The sequence below is a fragment of the Rhinoraja longicauda genome, chromosome 12, assembly GCF_053455715.1.
Source record: "Rhinoraja longicauda isolate Sanriku21f chromosome 12, sRhiLon1.1, whole genome shotgun sequence".
Classification (NCBI taxonomy): domain Eukaryota; kingdom Metazoa; phylum Chordata; class Chondrichthyes; order Rajiformes; family Arhynchobatidae; genus Rhinoraja; species Rhinoraja longicauda.
This window is the reverse complement of record NC_135964.1, coordinates 31,994,522-32,015,810: the sequence shown is the minus strand read 5'-3', so window position 1 is coordinate 32,015,810 and position 21,289 is coordinate 31,994,522. Positions and strand designations below refer to the sequence as shown.

Here is a 21,289-nt window from a genome sequence, read left to right as displayed (position 1 = left end):
TTCTGTCATGGGCCTCCTCCAGTGCCATAGTGAGGCCCACCGGAAATTGGAGGAACAGCACCTCATATTTCGCTTGGGCAGTTTACAGCCCAGCGGTATGAACATTGACTTCTCCAACTTTAGATAGTTCCTCTGTCCCTCTCTTCCCCTCCCCCTTCCCAGTTCTCCCACTGTCTTCCTGTCTCCACCTATATCCTTTCTTTGTCCCACCCCCCTGACATCAGCCTGAAGAAGGGTCTCGACCTGAAACGTCACCCATTCACTCTCTCCTAGATGCTGCCTGACCTGCTCAGTTACTCCAGCATTTTGTGATACCTATTTTGATTATCATGTCATCCTTCACTGCAGGAGTTCCTCAGGACCAACCAGGACCAGCATATCTTCATCTGCTTCATCAATAATCTTCCTCCCATCAGAAGTAGGATTTTTTGTTGATGTTACAGAATATTTAATTCCATTTATAAATTCATCATTGATATGGATGTCACTATTGACCAAAGACAACTGGAGCAGCTACATAAATGCAGTGTTGATAAAAGCTGGAAATTCTGCCGTGAGTGGCTCACCTTGTAACACTCCAAGGCATTTCCACTCTCTAGCAGTTACAAATCTGAAGCATAATAGAATATCCTCCATTTCTCAGATAAGTGCAACTTTAAAGAAACTTGACACTATTTAGGACAAAGTAGCCCTTTTACTTGGTACTCAATCTACTTCCAAAATATTCATTCCCTCCATTTCCAACACACAATAGTTGTCAAAATCAATTGCACCGACAACATCTCTAAGACTAGCAACCTCAGCCACCAATTAGGAAAGGACAACAGGCACATGGGAACATCACCACCTGCATGTTCTCTAAATGAAATTTAGAATTATCTTAATCTATTAGGTTTATTAAAAAGTTATCCAGACTGGGTGGGACTTATGATCCACCACCTGAGGCCAAGTCACTGTTCACAGCTCACTTCACGTCAATGGATCCGATGATATGTGCAATTTGACACACTCAACATCCCCAATAGGTTGCAGTTCTGAGCCCTGCATCTCAGCGCTGACTACACAATTGATAGCTTCAGGTCAAGTGGTCCCATGGAAGAGTAGGTGCATCTACAAGAAATGAGGAATGTGGGGCTATAGACTAGATCATGCAAGATCTAGTCCAAACTAGCAGAATTTGGTTTAAAAAAAGCAAACTAACAATCTACAACAAAGTAATTCAAAAACTTTAGAAGGCTTTGGCAATAAGAAACAAAGTAAAATAGTGTTGATCTATCCTGAGCACTTTTCAGAATTATGACCAGTTTATTACTTTATACTTAATTTGTTGATGTAATAATCTTAAAAATGAAGCAAAACAGAGGTAATCTATCTTACCAAAAATAAATTCTAAAAATCAAAGTTTACTTATGCAGAATGAATAATTTAAATATCACTGCTATAGTTGCATTTTTAAATCTAATAAAATAATGAGAAGGACGATTCAGTAAAACTTTAATAGAGTAGCAGTATCTTTATACTTTCTACTGCATAGATTGCTCAATTAGAGACAAAGACAGTACACGTTGCAACTCGCATTTTACAGCTTGAAAGCTGCAAATATTCTCACCGTGTTCTTGGGGTCATTTTTGTGGGGGACAGCAATCCGTCAGTTTTATACGAACTCTTCAGCGGAGAGACATAAATGTTGTTCCCACCAGGTACACGCAGTGGAGAGGTTGGAAAACCAAATGAACTTCGAGGAACATGAGGTATTGGGGAAAGTGTTGGCGGCTGTTTGAAAGATTAAAAAGATGAGTGCACAAAAAAATTTAAAATCATGGAACAGACGCAGTTTGGAAATCCAGACCAACTCTGAGCCCTACCCATGCTTCCTTCCTCACAACTCTGCATTTGTGAAAATTAAAAGATAAGCCATAATGACTCTCTCATAAATTCTGAACATGAATGTAATTTGAATCTTTGTACTTTAATATAATGCTGTATATAAAGAAAATTATAACCATGTTCGTGGTCATCTAAAACCTGCTATATTACTTAACAGCCTCATCACACTTAACAGTGTGTATCTATTTGTATCTATTTATATATATGTTTGTGTGTGTGTGTGATTCTCATAATGATCTCAATTTACAGATGCCAATCAGTCTACAAATCTGCACGGCTTTGGGATATGGGAAAAAAACAGAGCAACTGGAGAAATCCCACACGATCATAGGGATGACATGCAAATCACACACAGACAGCACCCATAGTCAGGATTGAACCCGGGTCTCTGGCGCTGTGAGGCAGCAGCTCTACCAGCCACCACTGTGCAACCTTAACAGGTGTTATCTAGGCATGTGAATATTTCCTTCATTTTTTGCTTTTATGTAAGACTTCTAGTATCTGCAGCATTTTAGTTTCAAATGAACAATTATTGGATCTACAATAAAATAAATTGTATTATTGCAGTCAGTGCAGGCTGGCATTTCATTCAGATACAAATATCAGCAAAGCATTAAAAATGGTAAGAATTATTAATTTTTCAGTTGGCAGTATTTATTTTCATAAAACCGCATTAAGATGAATGGTTGTTGACTCAAAATGTTAATTCAGTTTCTCTCTTCACAGATACTGCCAGCCTGCTGAATTTATCCAGCATTTTGTGTTATTAAAATATAATATATTACTTACACGGGTTGAAACATACTGTAAAATATTGGTTTTTAGCCTCTGTATGAATACCAGGTTGTAGAAGCCTATGATGGAATCATACTGGCCTTCTTTAATCAGTACATGTTTGAAGGTCTAAAGAAAAAAAAGCAAAATAATTAAATAAACTTCTATTCCAAAGAGTTTAACTAAAAGTGGCATGGTTCAAACGCTTCAGCAGAACTTGTCCTGGCTAAATACTTGAAGTTAGACTAAAGTATTTCCCGAAAGACGAAGTATTGTTTTGAAATAAGAGTTTTTTTAGCATCAATTCCGTAAAATCTAGCATCTTAGACAAAGATGAGGCAATTTAGAATGCGAGCTGTTCTAGTTGGTTATGTAAATGAAGTTAGGCCAAACATAAAGATGTGGGTGAATCAGTCCAGCTATTTACAGATCGCGGCACGGTAGCGCAGCGGTAGAGTTGCTGCTTTACAGCGAATGCAGCGCCGGAGACTCAGGTTCGATCTTGACTACGGGTGCTGCACTGTAAGGAGTTTGTACGTTCTCCCCGTGACCTGCGTGGGTTTTCTCCGAGATCTTCGGTTTCCTCCCACACTCCAAAGACGTACAGGTATGTAGGTTAATTGGCTGGGTAAATGTAAAAATTGTCCCTAGTGGGTGTAGGATAGTGTTAATGTACGGGGATCACTGGGCGGCACGGACTTGGAGGGCCGAAAAGGCCTGTTTCCGGCTGTATATATATGATATGATATGGTATCACAAAGAGTCAATTTTGCACTGAGCTAGTACCAGATTCAGAAAAGCACATGAACACATTTTTTTTTAGAGAAAAAGATGACCATGATTTCATCAATGCCAGTGATAATATATTAGATAATCGGGGTGCAATTCCTTTTTTGGTTGCTAATGCCAAACGTACTCAATGTTATCAGTTGCTCGTTGTTCTCACTTCTGTACATTTTGGATCCAGTGAAGATAACGCAACAAAATATGTGAAAGCAAGAACCCGCAACTGGCGATCCTGTACATGTGAAACACCGGCAATCAAAGTTGATTTTCCTTCCTACTGTATTGTAGGTTTTGATCCACCAAAGAGGTACATTTAGAGAGAACAGAATTCAGGTTTTGAGATTATTAAAGACACAGATAGCATTTAGGTGCAAAGATCGATAGATCTTTATTTAAATACACAAAAGTGATGGGGATATTTTGGTGATAACTAATGCTGTATTTTTAAGAACTCGGGAATATCTTTTACAGCGTTTCTGAATCGTCTACAGCTCATAGAGGTTATAGAAAGTTTATGACACTGAAGGCGGCATTCAGGGTATTTGGGTTGGGTGTTTTTTATATGATCAACACATCTGTTTTGAATGATCTTCCCATCTTCTTGCTCGAGATCTGTAGCTCTGCACGTCACAGTTCAAGTACACATCAATTTAAATATGACGAGGATTTCTACTTCTAACAATCTTTCAGGCTGTGGTTTTCAGACACCTACCATCGTCTAGGTGAAAAGAAATTCTCACCGCCCCTCAATTCTTCCAACTAATTATTTTCAATTTATGTATTCCCTTCTTTTGTCAATTGAAAATGGGGTGAGAGCACAGGATGGCGTAAGAAGAGGACTGGGAAGAACGGGCCCAGTAAGCACCAGAAGGTGGCTTTCTTCAATCAAGTTTTCAGGACAGTTTTGTAGGCAGTGTAAAGGTACAATAAAAAGTCTGTATATCACCTCTTGATTTGTATTTGGCAAGTCCTTGTAGGCAGTAACAATAGTCTTGAATCTAAGGTCTATGTTCTTCACCTTGCAAATGGCATACATGGAACACATCATTATCTGTTAAAACAGTTATATTAATTATTAAACAGAGCACATTAAACAGAGCACAATCTGCAGTAAAAAGCTAAAAAAAGCCAAAATGTTACATTCTTCATTAGTGTGCATTTGGTTTTTGGATTTGTTTACTATTCATTTGTTATAATAATCTGTTGATGAGAAATTCTGTGCTAATATCAAGGAGTAGTAGGAAGTAAAATCCAGCATCTTTTCGGCACACTGCAGAGAATATATCAATAGCTTAAACTAAATATTGCATAGATGGTCATTTTCATTTCCCTGAAATTGTCATTTCTTCTGGCTTGAGTAAATCGTAGACAATCCTATTAGAAGTGAGGCTGACGGTGGCATCGCACTGCTCTACTATTCAAGTAAAATGAATTGTGAGATAATGCATTGAGCCTGCATATCCATTGCCACAACTCAGAGAAACTATATTAAAATGCATTTATTTCTGCATAGGTAATGATATAATTTGTACGAAGTAAATAAGAGGGAGTAGAGCATCGGTGCAAAGGGGACAATGTCCTCCTCAATTATGGCTTACTGAGTTACATGGTTTAATGTATATGATGTCTCTAAAATGCCCCTCCAAATATATCAAATTCCCATGCATACTCCTGCACTTCTGCACAATAATCATAATCACAATCATACTTTATTAGCCAAGTATGTTTTACAACATACGAGGAATAAATACATTAAAATAGATAGAACACAATGCATTTAGAAAATAAATATTAAATTAATGCGGATTAAAGGTATATCAGTGCCAGAGCGTATAAATTTGTCTACACTACCACCATAGAGAACCTGTCAGAAACACATTGTTGTGTGCAACATTGTAGTTTTGTTGTACATCAACCATATTGATGTGGGTGACCACCTTTTACTTTTGTAGTGAAGTCAGAAAAATGTTTTCTCGAATAATGGGAGCACTGTCGTTGGTCAAAATTGGGAGGTCATGATTAAGCAGTCCTTAAAGTTAGAGGAATCTAAACTAATCAAAACTAATGATTAGAGCAGTGGGTAATTCTGAATGGGAGTGTCAATCAAACAACTACCTGGAGCAATTTGCTCTCAATTATTTTATTTAGTATGCATGTTACATATTTATTTTTCATTCCAACTTTAATGCCAGCCAGCGGGGATCATTTGGCCTCAAAAATCCCCAAACTAAAGGGAGGTGAAGATTGTTAAATAGAGTTTCACAAGAGATTTGTCAGCAAAGCTCATGGACCGGGAGTAGGATCTTCCTTATCTTGGTGATCCAATTCCCTCCAGATGGTCTACTTTCTCTCCATTCTTCATGGCTATCTTCATTTTCCACACCGATTTCCCACCATGATTTCTTCCCCTCCTCCTTCTAGTCGTAACCTTTATAATTTTGGGGATCCTTTTTTTGGCTGCATCCAAACTGACTGAAGAAGGCTTATTATTGGAAAGATAATATTTTACAGAATGCCTACTTGGGAAAGGAGAGGATGGACAGAGATTAGGGGGAGAAAGTGCCAGCCTGTTAATGTGAGAGCAGAATTTTGAAAATTATTAATGAGTTTGACATTTTTTGGGTGAGCTTTTGAGCTGCTTAATCAATTTTTATCCAATCTTAATAGATCTCAAGAGCAGTGCCACAAAAGACCAAATACTCTTGAGTTACTGAGAGGGAACGTTATCTAGGATTCCTAATCCTGATCTCCATACAAACTGGAAGCGCTCAGTCCTCTTCTACACTTCCTGTATACTCACGAATGAATAGCAAACCTGGCTCTAACTCCATCTACAAGTTTGCATATGACACCCCTGTGGTGGGCCGGATCACGAACAATGATGAGGAGGAGTGCAGGAAGGAAATAGAGAATTTAGAAACATAGTCTCAGGAGAATAACCTTTCCCTCAATTTCAGCAAAATGAAGTAGTTAGTTATTAACTTCAGGAAGTAGAGTGGAGTACAATCAGCATTAATAGTGAAGTGAAAATGGTTGATAACTTCAAATGCCTTGATGGTATTATTACCAATGATCTGTCATAGACCAACCATATTGATGCGACAGCCAAGAAAGCACAACAACTCCTCGACTTCCTGGGGAAATTCGCACATCTCCAATGATTCTTACAAACTTCTACAGATTTACTATAGAAAGCATACTATCATCACAGCTTGGTCTCGGAAATGCTCTGCCTAAGACTGCAAGAAATTGCAGAGTTCTAGATGTAGCCCAGTTCATCACACAGACTAGACTCCCACCATTAATTCCATCTCCATACTCGGAAAAGCACACAACATAATCAAAGACTTGTCCCACCCAGGTCATTCCTTCTTCTTTCTGGTCCCATCTGACAGAAGTTACAGAAGCCTGAAAGCACTTACCACCAGACTCGGGAACAGCTTCTTCCCTTTTGTAATCGGGCTTCTGAATGGTCCTTCCTTAAGTTGGGGTACTGCCCGATTTACCTCTACCCCATCGCAGGCATTGGACTTTGTCTATGGAACTGATGTGCTACAACGCTGAGAACTACATTCTGCACTCAGTATCTTCCCATTTTCTTTATCTATTGTATTTGAGTTTGACCTGATAGTATTTATATAGGGTATTATCTGATCTGTTTGGAAAGCATGCAGTGTGAACTGTGAGGAGGATGCTATGAGGATGCAGGGTGACTTGGACAGGTTGTGTGAGTGGGCAGATGCATGGCAGATGCAGTTTAATGTGGATAAATATGAGGTTACCCACTTTGGTGGTAAGAACAGGAAGGCAGATTATTATCGGAATGGTGTCAAGTTAGGAAAAGGGGAAGTACAAAGAGATCTGGGTGTCCTTGTTCATCAGTCACTGAAAGTAAGCATGCCGATACAGCAGGCAGTGAAGAAAGTTAATGGCATGTTGGCCTTCATAACAAGAGGAGTTGAGTATAGAAGCAAAGAGGTCATTCTGCAGTGGTACAGGGCCCTAGTGAGACAACACTTGGAGTACTGTGTGCAGTTTTGGTCTCCAAATTTGAGGAAGGACATTCTTGCTATTGAGGGAGTGCAGCGTAGGTTCACTAGGTTAATTCCCGGAATGGCGGGGCTGTCGTATGTTGAAAGACTGGAGCAACTGGGCTTGTATACACTGGAATTTAGAAGGATAAGAGGGGATCTTATTGAAACATATAAGATTATTAAGGGATTGGGCATGCTAGAGGCAGGAAATATGTTCCCAATGTTGGGGGAGTCTAGAACCAGGAGCCACAGTTTAAGAATAAGGGGTAGGCCATTTAGAATGGAGATGAGGAAAAACGTTTTCACTCAGAGAGTTGTAAATCTGTGGAATTCTCTGCCTCAGAATTCTCTGGATGCTATCAAGAGAGAGTTAGATAGAGCTCTTAATGATAGCGGAGTCAGGGGGTATGGGGAGAGGGTAGGAACGGGGTACTGATTGTGAACGATCAGCCATGATCATATTGAATGGCGGTGCCGGCTCGAAGGGCCGAATGGCCTACTCGTGCACCTATTGTCTATTATCTATAAAACAAAGCTTTTCACTGTGCACATGACAATAATAAACTTAAACCTAAAGTAAGGTGTTTGACAATAATGAAGCACTTAAATAACCTTGTGCATCAATGCTTTTTTAATATAGTAATTTCTTAGTAGACCATAAGAGTTTCCTTGCAGTTTCTGTTTCATGGGAAAGCATTAGGCCCCTGCTAGTGGTTCCCATTATAAAATAAATTATAATCTGGAATTCAGAAGATTAGTGGTAAAAAATCATGCCCCACCACGAGACATGGAATAAATGTTGCCAGCATCAGAAATTCCATGAATTATAAATACACTAAATAGCACAATACCTGGTCTAAATGTCTGTCTTTCATAAGTTCATGTTCATTTGCTAATGTGTGCTGAAACAACGTCCATATAATAGCTTCCAGCTGAGGATGTTCAGATGGTAGTTGAAGATGATTGCATAGCATGTTCAGTCGAAGATATGCCAGACGATACACTAAACAAATCAAGAAACAAAGCCATTTTGATTTAAAATTCAATAGTTTATTTCATCAAATGTAAATATCAATGTCTCTTTTGCATATTTTACCATTATTGTGTGGTGTAACTTTGTAACAATAAGAGACCAGGCTTGAGTGAATGGAAGGTAGACACAAAATGCTGGAGCACCTCAGCGGGTCAGGCAGCATCTCGGGAGAGTGAATGGATATTATTGCTCACACAATGGTGGCCATGCACAGTCCTTCCTTTTAAACAGTCACTCAGGATTGAGGTGTCCTGATTCCACTCTAGTTACGTGGGTTCTAAGGTGGCGGATGAGGTTTAACTTGGGAACTCCAGATGGATAGGATGGACAGGTCAGTAATACGAGGAGGTGTGCACCTTCCATTCCTTAGGAAGGTGGTTTGCATGTTTCTGATAAATTAACCATCCTGAATGCTCCCCCTTTCACTTTCAGGAGTCATGGATCAAGAATTCCCAGGAGTCGCTGAGGAGGCTGGACAATTTTCAAGGAAGCTTTGAGCTCATTCATGAATCTTTTACCATGTCCGTGTGATAATCTTTTCCAATTTAAGATGCTTAAGATCTAAATTAAAAACAGAACCAGATTTGGGTGGCATATGCATACCGCACGTGGAGTATTGTGTGCAGTTTTGGTTTTGGTCTCCTAACCTGAGGAAAGACGTTCTTGCCTTAGAGGGAGTACAGAGAAGGTTCACCAGATTAATCCCTGGGATGGCGGGACTTGCATATGAGGAAAGACTGGATAGACTGGGCTTGTACTCGCTGGAATTTAGAAGACTGAGGGGGGATCTTATAGAAACATATAAAATTCTTAAGGGGTTGGAGAGGCTAGATGCGGGAAGATTGTTCCCGATGTTGGGGGAGTCCAGAACCAGGGGTCACAGCTAAGGATAAGGGGGAAGTCTTTTAGGACCGAGATGAGAAAACATTTCTTCACACAGAGAGTGGTGAGTCTGTGGAATTCTCTGCCACAGAAGGTAGTTGAGGCCAGTTCATTGGCTATATTTAAGAGGGAGTTAGATGTGGCCCTTTTTGCTAAAGGGATCAGGGGGTATGGAGAGAAGGCAGGTACAGGCTACTGAGCTGGATGATCAGCCATGATCATATTGAATGGCGGTGCAGGCTCGAAGGGCCGAATGGCCTACTCCTGCACCTATTTTCTATGTTTCTATGTTTCTATGCTGCCTTACAGCGCAAAAGAGCGGGGTTCGATCCTGACTACGGGTGCTATCTGTACAGAATTTGTACATTCTCCCTGTAACCGTGTGAGTTTTCTCCGGGTGTTCTGGTTACCTCCCACATTCCAAAGACGTACGGGTTTGTACGTTAATTGGCTTCAGTAAAATTGTAAGTTTTCCCTAGTATGCAGGATAGTGTTAGGGTACAGGCTGATATTGGCTAGCATAGACTTCGTGGGCCGAAGGGCCAGTTTCTGCACTATATCTCTAGAGTCTAAAGGTCTATTCACCTGTCACATTATGGTGAACAGAAACAGAAACCCAGTAATCCAGTAATAATGCTATTGAGGGAGTGCAGCGTAGGTTTACTAGGTTAATTCCCGGAATGGCGGGACTGTCGTATGTTGAAAGACTGGAGCGACTAGGCTTATATACACTGGAATTTAGAAGGATGTGAGGGAATCTTATTGAAACATATAAGATTATTAAGGGGTTGGAGATGCTAGAGGCAGGAAATATGTTCCCAATGTTGGGGGAGTCTAGAACCAGGGGCCACAGTTTAAGAATAAGGGATAGGCCATTTAGAATGGAGATGAGGAAAAACTTTTTCAGTCAGAGAGTTGTAAATCTGTGGAATTCTCTGCCTCAGAAGGCAGTGGAGGCCAGTTCTCTGAATGCTTTCAAGAGAGCTAGATAGAGCTCTTAAGGATAGCGGAGTCAGGGGGTATGGGGAGAAGACGTACAGGTATGTAGGTTAATTGGCTGGGTAAATGTAAAAATTGTCCCTAGTGGGTGTAGGATAGTGTTAATGTGCGGGGATCGCTGGGCGGCACGGACTTGGAGGGCCGAAAAGGCCTGTTTCCGGCTGTATATATATGATATGATGATATGATAAGGCAGGAACGGGGTACTGATTGAGAATGATCAGCCATGATCACATTGAATGGTGGTGCTGGCTCGAAGGGCCAAATGGCCTACTCCTGCCCTATTGTCTATTAACTGGACCCATGAAAAGTCAAATTTTCAATTGTCTATTTGGTGAGGGGTGATGGAGGACAGAGTGTAGTAATGGCCAGAAATTGGGATTCATAAGCCTCATATATAGTGCCAGTTAGCCAATTATTATACAGTACTGTGGGGATGAGGGAAGAGAGGGTGTGGGCAAAGGGTTAAAACAGAATTCAGCATTTTGTAAAGTACCAAAGAATTCTGGTACTGCGTGTGCATATGTGAGATATGGGTAAAGTTTCTAGGATTTAATTAGTGGAGTTTCTGATGATTTACTTTGTATTTTAACTAAAAGATTATATTTGGAAGTTTGTAGTGCACGTACTCTTAACCACCTCTATTCTACTCTACTGCCATTATCTGGACCTGAATAAGGCTGGTTAAAACATCAATATTCTATTCAATAGAACACACAACCTCAAATCAGCTTCAATAGCAAAGCAACCTGCTTCTCCTTCTGCTGTATGCTAATATCCACACCTCTGCTTTAATTTATAGATTACATATTCATAGAGTTACACAACATGGAAACAGGCCCTTTGACCTAACTCATCCATGTCCACCAAGTTGAGTATCTATGCTAATTCCATATGCCTGCGTTTGATCTATATTATTCTAACCCCTTTCTATCATGTACATTCCAAATATGTTTTAAACATTGTAATTGGACCGGCCTCTATCATTTCCTCTGTGTGCAGCTTGTTCACATCATCATCTCTGAAAAACTTGCCCTCTGATCCCTTTAAATCTTTCCCCTCTCACCTTAAACCAAAGACCTTTCATTTTAATCTCCTCTACTCGGTTTAGTTTCAACTATTTCAATGTCCTCCTGGCTGGCACCTTCCCTAATCTTCAGTATTTTCAAACTTTTACATAAAAAAACAAAAAAACACAGCACAGAAACAAATCTCCAATCTGCCGGAATGTTTGTGCCAAACATGATGCCAATCTAAATTAATCTCATCTGCCTGTGCATGATTCATATCCCTAGATTCCCTACATATCCTTGTGCCGATCAAAAAGTTTCTTAAATGCCACTATCGAATATACCTCCACCTCTCCTCTTGGCGGTGCAATCCAGGCACCCACCACCCCCCGTGTAAAAAAACTTGCTCCCCACATCTCCTTTAAACTTTGCCCCTCTAACCTTAAAGCTATGCTCTCTTGTCTTTGACATTTCCACTCTGGGAAAAAGATTCTGACAGTCTGTTCTATCTATGCCTCCCATAATTTCATATACTTTTATCAGGTCTCTCCTCAGTCTCTAATGCTCCAGAGAAAACAATGCAATTTTGTCCAACATTTCCCATTAGCTAATCGCCTCTAATCTGGACAGCATTCTGGTAAACCACTTCTGCGCCCTCTCCAAAGCTTCCACTTCCTTGCTGTAATGGGGCACCCAGAACTGTACACAATACTCCAAATGTGGCCTAAATAAAGTTCTATAAAGTTGCATCGTGACTTCCTGACTCTTATATTCAATGCCCCGACCTATCCCCAACCATATGAAATGCCTTTGATGCATAGGTTCTATAAATCTGTGCCATCTATAATTCTGCTACATATTCCACTCTCTCTAAGGTGATCTTCACTGGTAGTTCTGTCTTAAACTTTATTGAATCTATGCCTATTCTTTTCCATCCTGCCTCTCCTTCCTTCTTTCAGATGCTCCGTGAAGCTGAGCTGAGGACAGGACGCATTTCATAGATGCACTGCTGAGCAGCTCAGTGCTCCCTAAATGAAAACAGAATTGTAATGGAATCATATGATAGATGGAAAGAGCATTAATTGGCGTAAATTTTATTTTCCCCAGTGCAAGACACTAAGAAAAACCACACACACAACTGCGCAGTTGGCCATTCTTTTAATTTAGTCATTACATAATCTTAGGCTCAACTCATTTTATCTAATAATTTTGGAGATGTTGATATTTTAGTCTACTAAATTTTTTTAGTCTATTAAAAAAAATCCCAGTTCACTTCTTCGCTATTTTCTGTATCATCCAACTAGTGCTCTGTGCGAAAATATCAAATTTACAGATTTTGACATTATAGTTATAAAATCATGGCCAATTGAAAATGGGTGGATATTGTGACAAACTTTCAATGAAGGGCGTTGCAGACTAAATCAAAGAAAGCCTTAATTCCATGAATCTGTATGGAATCTGAATCATTCCACAATGCAAAAGAAATGTTCATAAACATACTTAATAATTTCAATATTATGCATCACTTTTCAGAGCAAGTTACTGAATGCATCTGCAGCTCACCAGGAACTCCACAAACAGTGAAATAATCAGAACCAACTCTTTAATATCCTGTGATCTAACTCTGCCAAGAGTGAGGCAATATGCAGAGGGCATTGGCATGAATACAGGAACTCTGCCTTCCCAAGAATTGTACACGTAGTCAATTCTATCAATGCATGGATAGTTTCATCAACACAGGCAGACTCATGAGGATGAGGCCAAATAAGAGTTAGCGTTCATGTTCATTCACATACTACCTGTGCAGATCCTGTCTGGTTGCTCAACCAAGTTTGATAAACCTAGTAGATGTCCCCTACTGGTGTGCGTACTGTGCTACTTTGCTACTTTCTACTTTCACTGCTTCCCTCATTGTAGAGTGCTTTTCATGCTGGAGATTTGTGACCAGTCGTGTTCCACAAGGATCAGTGATGGGGCTTCTGATATTAATTATTTGGTTGAAAAATGTAAGTGGCTGATGAATACATTTGCAGACAACATGAAAATGGCGGAGATGTGAGTAGTGAATAAGGTTGTTAAAGGTAGACACAAAATGCTGGAGTTACTCAGCGGGACAGGTAGCATCTCTGGAGAGTAGGAATGGGTGACGTTTCAGGTCGAGACCCTTCTTTGTCACCCATTCCGTCTGTCCAGAGATGCTGCCTGTCCCACTGAGTTACTCCAGCGTTTTGTGTCTACCCTCGATTTAAACCAGCATCTGCAGTTCTTTCCTACACAAGGTTGTCAAAAGATTGAGTAGGAAATAGATCAGTTGTAGACTTCGTCAGTGAAATGGCAGACAAAGTTTAATCTAGACAAGTGTGTGGTGATACATTTTAGGAGATCAAAGAGGAAAGTATGCAGTACATGGACAGTACCCCAAAAAGCATTGATGTACAGAGGAATTTTGGGGTGCTTCCATAGGTCCCTGAAAGTGGATAGGGTGGTAAAGGCAGCATATGGCATGCTTGTCTTCATCAGTTAGTGATCTGAATATAAATGTTGGCAAGTCATATTGCAGCTATGAAAAACTTTTTATATAGGTCACATTTAGAAATATTGTGTGCAATTCTGGTTGCCACACTATAGAAAGACTGTGGAGGTTTTGGAAGTCAAGTCAAGTCAAGTCAATTTTATTTGTATAGCACATTTAAAAACAACCCACGTTGACCAAAGTGCTGTACATCAGTTCAGGTACTAAGAACGAACATACAATGGCACACAAACATAACAGCACATACATAAACAGTTCACAGCGCCCCCTCAGAGGGCCTCAAACACTAGGGAGTAGAAATAGGTTTTGAGCCTGGACTTAAAGGAGTCAATGGAGGGGGCAGTTCTGGGAGAGGGATGCTGTTCCACAGTCTAGGAGCTGCAACTGGGCACAGAAGTGTTTCATCAAGATGTTGCCTGGATTTAAATGTGTCAGCTGTCGGGAGATGTTGGACAAAGTTGAATTGTTTTCTCTAGAGCGTCAGGGGCTGATGTGAGACCTAATAGCAGTACATAGAATTATAGATAGGGTAGACAGTCAGTCGTTTTTCTTGGGGTGGAAATCTCTAACAGTAGAGGGCATTTTTTTAAACTCAGTCTCCAGAGGTTTGTCAAGTAGACGTTTAAGGTCGACTAGGCTGGGAAGGACATTGCAGTCTGAATTCAGAGCCTATATCTATCAGGTGGTCAGTCCAGTTTCATTCTTTCTGTTTGACTGTAGTGGTACTGGTACGATAGAATGGCTTCAGAAGGCTTTTAAGAAGGCATTGAATTTTGAAGTTGAGACATTATGTACATTTATACAAAACATTCTTGAAGCTGTACTGTGAGTACTGTGTTCATGTTTGGTCAGCCTACTAGAAGAAAGATGCCATTAAGTTGGAAAAAGTGCAGAAAAGATTAAGAAGGATGTTGCCAGGATTCGAAGGATAGAGTTATAGGGAGAGGTTAGGCAGGCTTGGACTTTATTCGTTGGACCTTAGGAGACTGTGGTGGGATCTTATAGAGGTGTATAAAACCATAAAGGACATGGACAGGGTAAAATGCACGGTCTTTTTCCAGGGTTGGAGAATCAAGAACTAGAGGTAATAGATTTCAAATAAGAGGGGAAAGATAGAGTAGGAATCTGAAGAGCAATTTTTTCCACACAGAGGTTGTACAATAGACAGGTACAATAACAACTTTTAGAAGATATTTGGACAGGTACATGGATAAAAAAGGTTTAGAGGCATGTGTGTCCAATGTAAGCAAATGGGACTAGCACAGGTGGGTATCTTGGTCAGCCTGGACAAATGAGCCAAAGGGTTTGTTTCTGTGTTGTATGACTCCATATCACGTAGAGCTTTCTTCTGTTGGTATCCGATCTCTATTTCCTGCCTCTCCTTCTGATGTAAAATGTGCAGGCATATAACAATCTACTTTGGTTGTCCCTTTTCCCGCCCAATTTAGACCCATTTAGCACAACAATAGAAATGCACTGAAATGGTTAGCTTATACACAAACCAGTACATTATGGAAAGAAAACTTTGATTATTATCCTCTCAAAGACATTTAGTGACGGGCAATAAATTACACCTATCTATGGTAAAATAAATATAAAGTACACATGTTCTGCTACCCTTATCAAAGGACCAAAGTAGACACTTTATTGACCGAAACTTTGATTAGTTTGTATCTTATCTCCTAAACCCACCTACAATGCTATAAGTAAAAGCTCAAGAAAAATATTCATGCGTTGACTTACCTTTCTTGTAGAAGAGAGAGAGTGAGGTAGATTTCTGAGACTTCTGTTGAGGTTGGGACTGGGAAAGGGACTGAGATTGCCAAGATGATGATGTCTCAGTTTTTGTTTGTTGTGTGGGAACTGTGTTTGCTGTACCAGACCCTTTCTTCCATGGGGATCGGACAGGGGAAAGATAACTATGGATAAAAAGATGCCACAGGTGACTGGGCAGCTCAAATAAAGGAAGAAATAAATCCATGTCAATAACAAAATGTAATTAGATTTGCGGTTCTGCAACTTCAACTACAAGATTCCACTATAAACAAAAGCAAATAGCACATCTTATGTATTTATACTTACAGATCTGCAGCAGTGTGGCTGTGCTCGAGTGGTTGTTTGAGGGTACTGGTGGGTTCAAGCTGATCTGGCTGATCTTCCTGTTCTTTTTGTTGCTTGAGTATGTCAAACAAAGGTGAGTCCTGAAAATAACAAAGAATGGATTGGAAAGGTCTCATCAAATCTTTTTTCTCTAAAATTGCTGTTCGAATCATTTTACAGAGAATAGACAATAGGAGGAAAGTGGGTTTTGACTGGTGAGCCATTAAAAAAAAACAGTAACACAATCGGATTGAGGCAGTCAAATATTCTACAATTCTTCACAAGTTATAATTCGCTTACTTTCCTGTCATTCAAATTAACAAGTTTTTTGACTTCTATGGAGCAAATCACTATCAGAAACATAGCAAAGATAATGCACTGATCTTTCAATAAATTGAAAAGAGAAAATAGCAATCGCTGTTAATTGTGCTCTACTTCATTTCAGAGTAGGAAGTTCATACAACAAAATCCAGTGTTTTCCTTATATTTATAGAAATAAATCAACGGAATGGAAGGAAGCAAAAAATTAATGCACGGAAAACAAATAATATAAAATTAAAGGGTGATGGTGCCAATGCCACATGTTACCTAGACTATGAGCTTTTATTTTCTGCAAGTATTTTTGATGCAGCACCTTTTTAAATGCCTTATCGAAATCTGATTTTTTTTAGACTCAAAAAGGACTTTTAATTCCAACAGACAAATATGACAGCCATCCCAAAAGCATTAGCTGAATTTAACATCGAGAATTAAATGTCTAAATAAGGTTAATTATTAACTTATTTTATATAAAATGTCTTTGTTAATCAATGGGAACTATAGGCCGGTTATTCTGACTTCAGTGGTTGGTAAGATTTTAGAGCCCATTTTAAAGGATGAGGTTACGGAGTACTTAGAAGTTTACGATAAAATAGGTCGAAGTCAGCATGGCTTTGTGAAGGGGAGGTATTGCCTGGCAAATTTGCTGGAATTCTTTATAGTAAAAAGCTGGACAGACAAAGGGGAGGCAGTCTATGTTGTTTACCAAGATTTTCAAAAAGCCTTTGATAAGGTGCCATACGGGAGGCTGCAAAGGAAGATGGGAGCCCAAGATATCAAAAGGCAGATATTAGCACGGATATCAGGTTGGCTGGATGGCAGAAGGCAAAGAGTGACAATGAAGGGGGCTTTTTCTGGTTGGCTGCCACTGACTAGCAGAGTTCTGCAGGGCTCTGTGCTGGGGCCACTGCTCTTCACGTTGTATATTAATGATTTGGATACAGGGATTGAAGGGTTTGTGGCCAAGTTTGCGGATGATACAAAAATAGGTGGAGAAGCAGGTAGTGTAGAGGAAGCAGGGACTCTGCAGAAGGATTTGGATAGATTGGGAATATTGTGAGCAATTTTGGGCACCCTATCTGAGGAAGGGTGGCTCTGGAGAGCGTACAGAGGACATTTACAGCAATGATCCCAAGAATGACTAGGTTAACATATGATGAGTGTTTGACGGCACTGGGCCTTTACTTGCTGGAGTTTAGAAGAATGAGCGGGGACCTAATTGAAATATACAGAATAGTGAAAGGCTTGGATAGAGTGGATGTGGAGAGGATGTTTCCACTCGTGGGAGAACCTAGGACTAGAGGTCATAGCCTCAGAATTAAAGGATGTTCCTTTAAGAAGGAGGTTAGTCAGAGGGTGGTGAATCTGTGGCATTTGTTTGCCACATAGGCTGTGGAGGCCAAGTTAGTGGATACATTTAAGGTAGAGATAGATAGATTCTTGATTAGTACAGGTATCAGAGGTTATGGGGTGAAGGCAGGAAAATGAGGTTAGGAGGGAGAGATAGATCAGCACTGATTGAATGCCAGAGTGGACTTGATGGGCCGAATGACCTAGTTCTAATATCACTTATGATCTTAAGATCTCCGTAAACAGTAGGAAAAATGTCACATCAAATGATGAAAATCCAAGAAAGCATTTAGCTTTTAAATTACAATTATTTTATCTTTTTGGTCTTTTTGTTACCTTTAAAGTAATTTTAGTTCTAATAACAGGATCACTTCCGAACCAAAGCAAATCACTTGTCAATTTAATGAAAAACTAGGATTAGATGTTTATGATGGTTCTAAACATTTTGATTACTTCTAGCATATATATTTTCAAAAGTAACCCCGGCCTTATCTTCCTTTTAAAATGAAGAATTCCCATCTACACAACTGTTAGGTGTGCATACTTTGGGAATTTATATTCTTAATATATTATAAGAAATGAAATCCTCTAAATAGCAATTTTACAGTCCTTTAAAAACATGTTTTAGAGTAGAAAATGCAAGCAACAGCATGCCAACTCACTTTTTTTTAACAGCGCATATTTAAGAGAGCTAATTTAAGGTTTGAATTGCTTGATGTAATACTGAGCGATTTACATTTGAAAAGTTCTTTGTTCAACTTTGTCCTATGTCAGCTGATCTCCTTGGAGGGGCACTGAAATGCCACAATTAGTTTGACAATCATGAGCCTCGAAAGAAGGGGCAGGGAGAAAAGCAATAGTGACTAGGTAGTGTTTGAGAGGGAAGAACAGCCATATTCTTGTCGAATAGCACAGCAGGCTCAAGGGATCAAATTATCTACTCCTTACCTAATTTCCTGTATTCTTATGTTTTCCAAAGGGTATGAAATTGATTACAACAACTTCAATGAAAAAAAAACCATAACAGGTATCAGTCAATATAACTATTCAGTGGAAATAATTCAAATATATAACGTGAATATGTTCAAAATGTAAACTGTACTGATTTGTTATTAATTTCAATAAGAACAATCTTTAAGATGTCAAGTTAATCTGTTTTCAACCAAACAGGAAAGAAGGTACACGCACAAACTTACAAATTTGGTGGGGCAACAAGTTTACAGCATTTTTTTGTATTTTATTTCCAACTTTCGCATCAGTAGTAGTTTGTTTTATTTTCATTTTTGATACCAAATGATACCAAGCAGTGAAGGGAGACATTTTATGATGGAAAATTAAGGCCTCACATGTAGCACAGCAATAACCAAGAATTCCAAACTAGTAACAGTAAAGTTCTGTAAAAGGGTGATATTGCAGCACCAACTTTAATATTTTAGATTAGGTATTTTATCAAGAGCTGAAAGATCTTCAAGCATTTTAACAAAATCAGGGAAAAAATGAGATGGGAAGATGTGGGCTGGGAAAATTACTCGGATACATACCAAATTGGAAGAAACAGAAGCACTAGAAATATTCAACAAATAAAAAATATTAAAAATCAAGGATTGATGAATACCAAAAGCAATGAAAGTTCGAGAAAGGATTAAAAGAAGTAATAGAAAAAAGAATGAAGGAAGACGGAAAGCTTTCAGATCAGGCCTGAAAGTAAAATGCAAGGCATTTGATAAGGTTCTGCATTGTAGTCTGCTCTGGAAAGTTAGATCATATGGGATCCAGGGAGAACTAGCTGACTGGATAGAGAATTGGCTTCATGGAAGGAAGCAGAGGGTGATGGTGGAAAGTTCTTTTTCACACTGGAAGCCTGTGACTTGTGGTGTGCCTCAGGGATCAGTGCAGAGTCCGTTGCTATTTCTGGTTTATATCAATAATTTGGGTGAGATTGTACAAGGCATAATTAGTAAGTTTGCAGATGACAGTAAACTGGGTAGTATCATGTATAATGAAGATAGTTATCAAAAATTACAACAGGGTCTTAATTCATTGGGAAAATGAGATTATTAATGGAGTTTAATGCAGATAAATGCGAGGTGGTGCATTTTGGGAAATCAATCCAGAGTGGGACATTCACTGTGAATCGCAGGGCCCTGAGGTGTGTTGTAGGGCAGAGTGACCGAGGAGTACAGATATTATAGTTCCTTGAAAGTGGCGCCACAGGTGGATAGGTTGGTGAAGAAGGCTTTTGGTACATTGGCCTTCATCAGTCCGGGTATCGAGTATAGAAGATAGACACAAAAAGCTGGAGTAACTCAGCGGAACAGGCAGCATCTGTGGAATGGATGACGTTTTGAGTCGAGACCCTTCTTCAGACTAGTTAGGGGAAAGGGAAACGAGAGATATAGGCGATGATGTAGAGAGATAAATAACAATGAATGAAAGATATACAAAAAAGTTATGATGATAAAGGAAACAGGCCAATGTTAACTGTTTGTTGGATGAAAAGGAGAAGCTGGTGCGACTTGGGTGGAGGAGGGATTGAGAGAGTGGGAATGCTGGGGTTACATGAAGTTAGAGAAATCAATATTCATACCACAGGGCTGTAAGATGCCCAGGCGAAATATGAGATGCTGTTCCTCCAATTTGCATTTAGCCTCACTCTGGCAATGCCACGGACAGAAAGGTCAGTGTGGGAATAGGTTGGAGAATTAAGGTATTTAGCAACCGGGAGATCAGATAGGTTCAGGCGGACTGAGCGAAGGTGTTCAGCCAAATGATCGCCCATTCTACATTTGGTTTTGCCAATGTAGAAGAGTTCACATCTTGAACAACGGATACAGTAGATGAGGTTGGAGGAGGTTCAAGTGAACCTCTGCCTAACCTGAAAGGACTGTTGCGGTCCCTGGACAGAGTCGACGAAGAAGGTATAGGGACAGGTGATGCATCTCCTGCGGTTATAGGGGAAGGTACCTTTGAAGGGGTGGTTTAGGTGGGAAGGGATGAGTTAACCAGGGAGATGTGGAGGGAACAGTCTCTGCGGAAGGTGGAAAGAAGTGGAGATGGGAAGATGTGACTAGTGTTGGGATCACCTTGGAGGTGGCGTAAATGTCGGAGGATTATGTGTTGTATGCGACGGCGGATGGGATGATAGGTAAGGACTAGGGGGACTCTGCCTTTGTCGCGACTAGAGCGATGGGAAGCAAGGGGGCAGCTGCAGGGTATCGAGGAGACATGAGTGAGGGCATCATCTATGATGGGAGAGGGGAACACCCGTTCCATAAAGAATGACGACATCTCGGATGTCCTGGTATGGAACACCTCATCTTGGGCTCAGATGCACCGTAGACGGAGGAATTGAGAGTAGGGGATAGAGTCTTTGCAGGAAACAGGGTGGGTAGTAGTGTAGTTGAGATAGTTGTGGGAGTCAGTGGGTTTGTAATAGGCATCAGTTGATAGAAGTCAAGATCTTATGTTATAGTTGGACAAGATGTTGGTGAGGCTGCATTTGGAATATTATGTTCAGGTTTGGTCACCCTGTTGTTAAGCTGGAAAGAGTGCAGGGAAGATTTATGAGGATGTTGCCAGAACT

The 21,289-nt window shown here is 40.0% G+C and overlaps 2 protein-coding genes across 2 annotated transcripts in view; one reads left to right on the top strand and one right to left on the bottom strand.

The window, feature by feature from the left end:
- Window positions 1–2,431, top strand: part of LOC144598874 (RCC1 and BTB domain-containing protein 2-like) — a 61,427-nt gene extending 58,996 nt beyond the window's left edge. Inside the window, exon 13 of the mRNA XM_078409413.1 lies at window positions 2,137–2,431. The gene's annotated coding sequence lies outside the window, so the exon portion shown is untranslated. The remainder of the gene's footprint in view (window positions 1–2,136) is intronic.
- rb1 (retinoblastoma 1) overlaps window positions 1–21,289 on the bottom strand; it is a 165,656-nt gene that overhangs the window by 12,775 nt on the left and 131,592 nt on the right. Inside the window, exons 18-23 of the mRNA XM_078409411.1 lie at window positions 16,021–16,139; window positions 15,682–15,857; window positions 8,333–8,484; window positions 4,394–4,498; window positions 2,677–2,790; window positions 1,610–1,773 (exon numbers count right to left, since the gene is read on the bottom strand). Coding sequence (XP_078265537.1) covers window positions 1,610–1,773; window positions 2,677–2,790; window positions 4,394–4,498; window positions 8,333–8,484; window positions 15,682–15,857; window positions 16,021–16,139 — 830 coding nt within the window. The remainder of the gene's footprint in view (window positions 1–1,609; window positions 1,774–2,676; window positions 2,791–4,393; window positions 4,499–8,332; window positions 8,485–15,681; window positions 15,858–16,020; window positions 16,140–21,289) is intronic.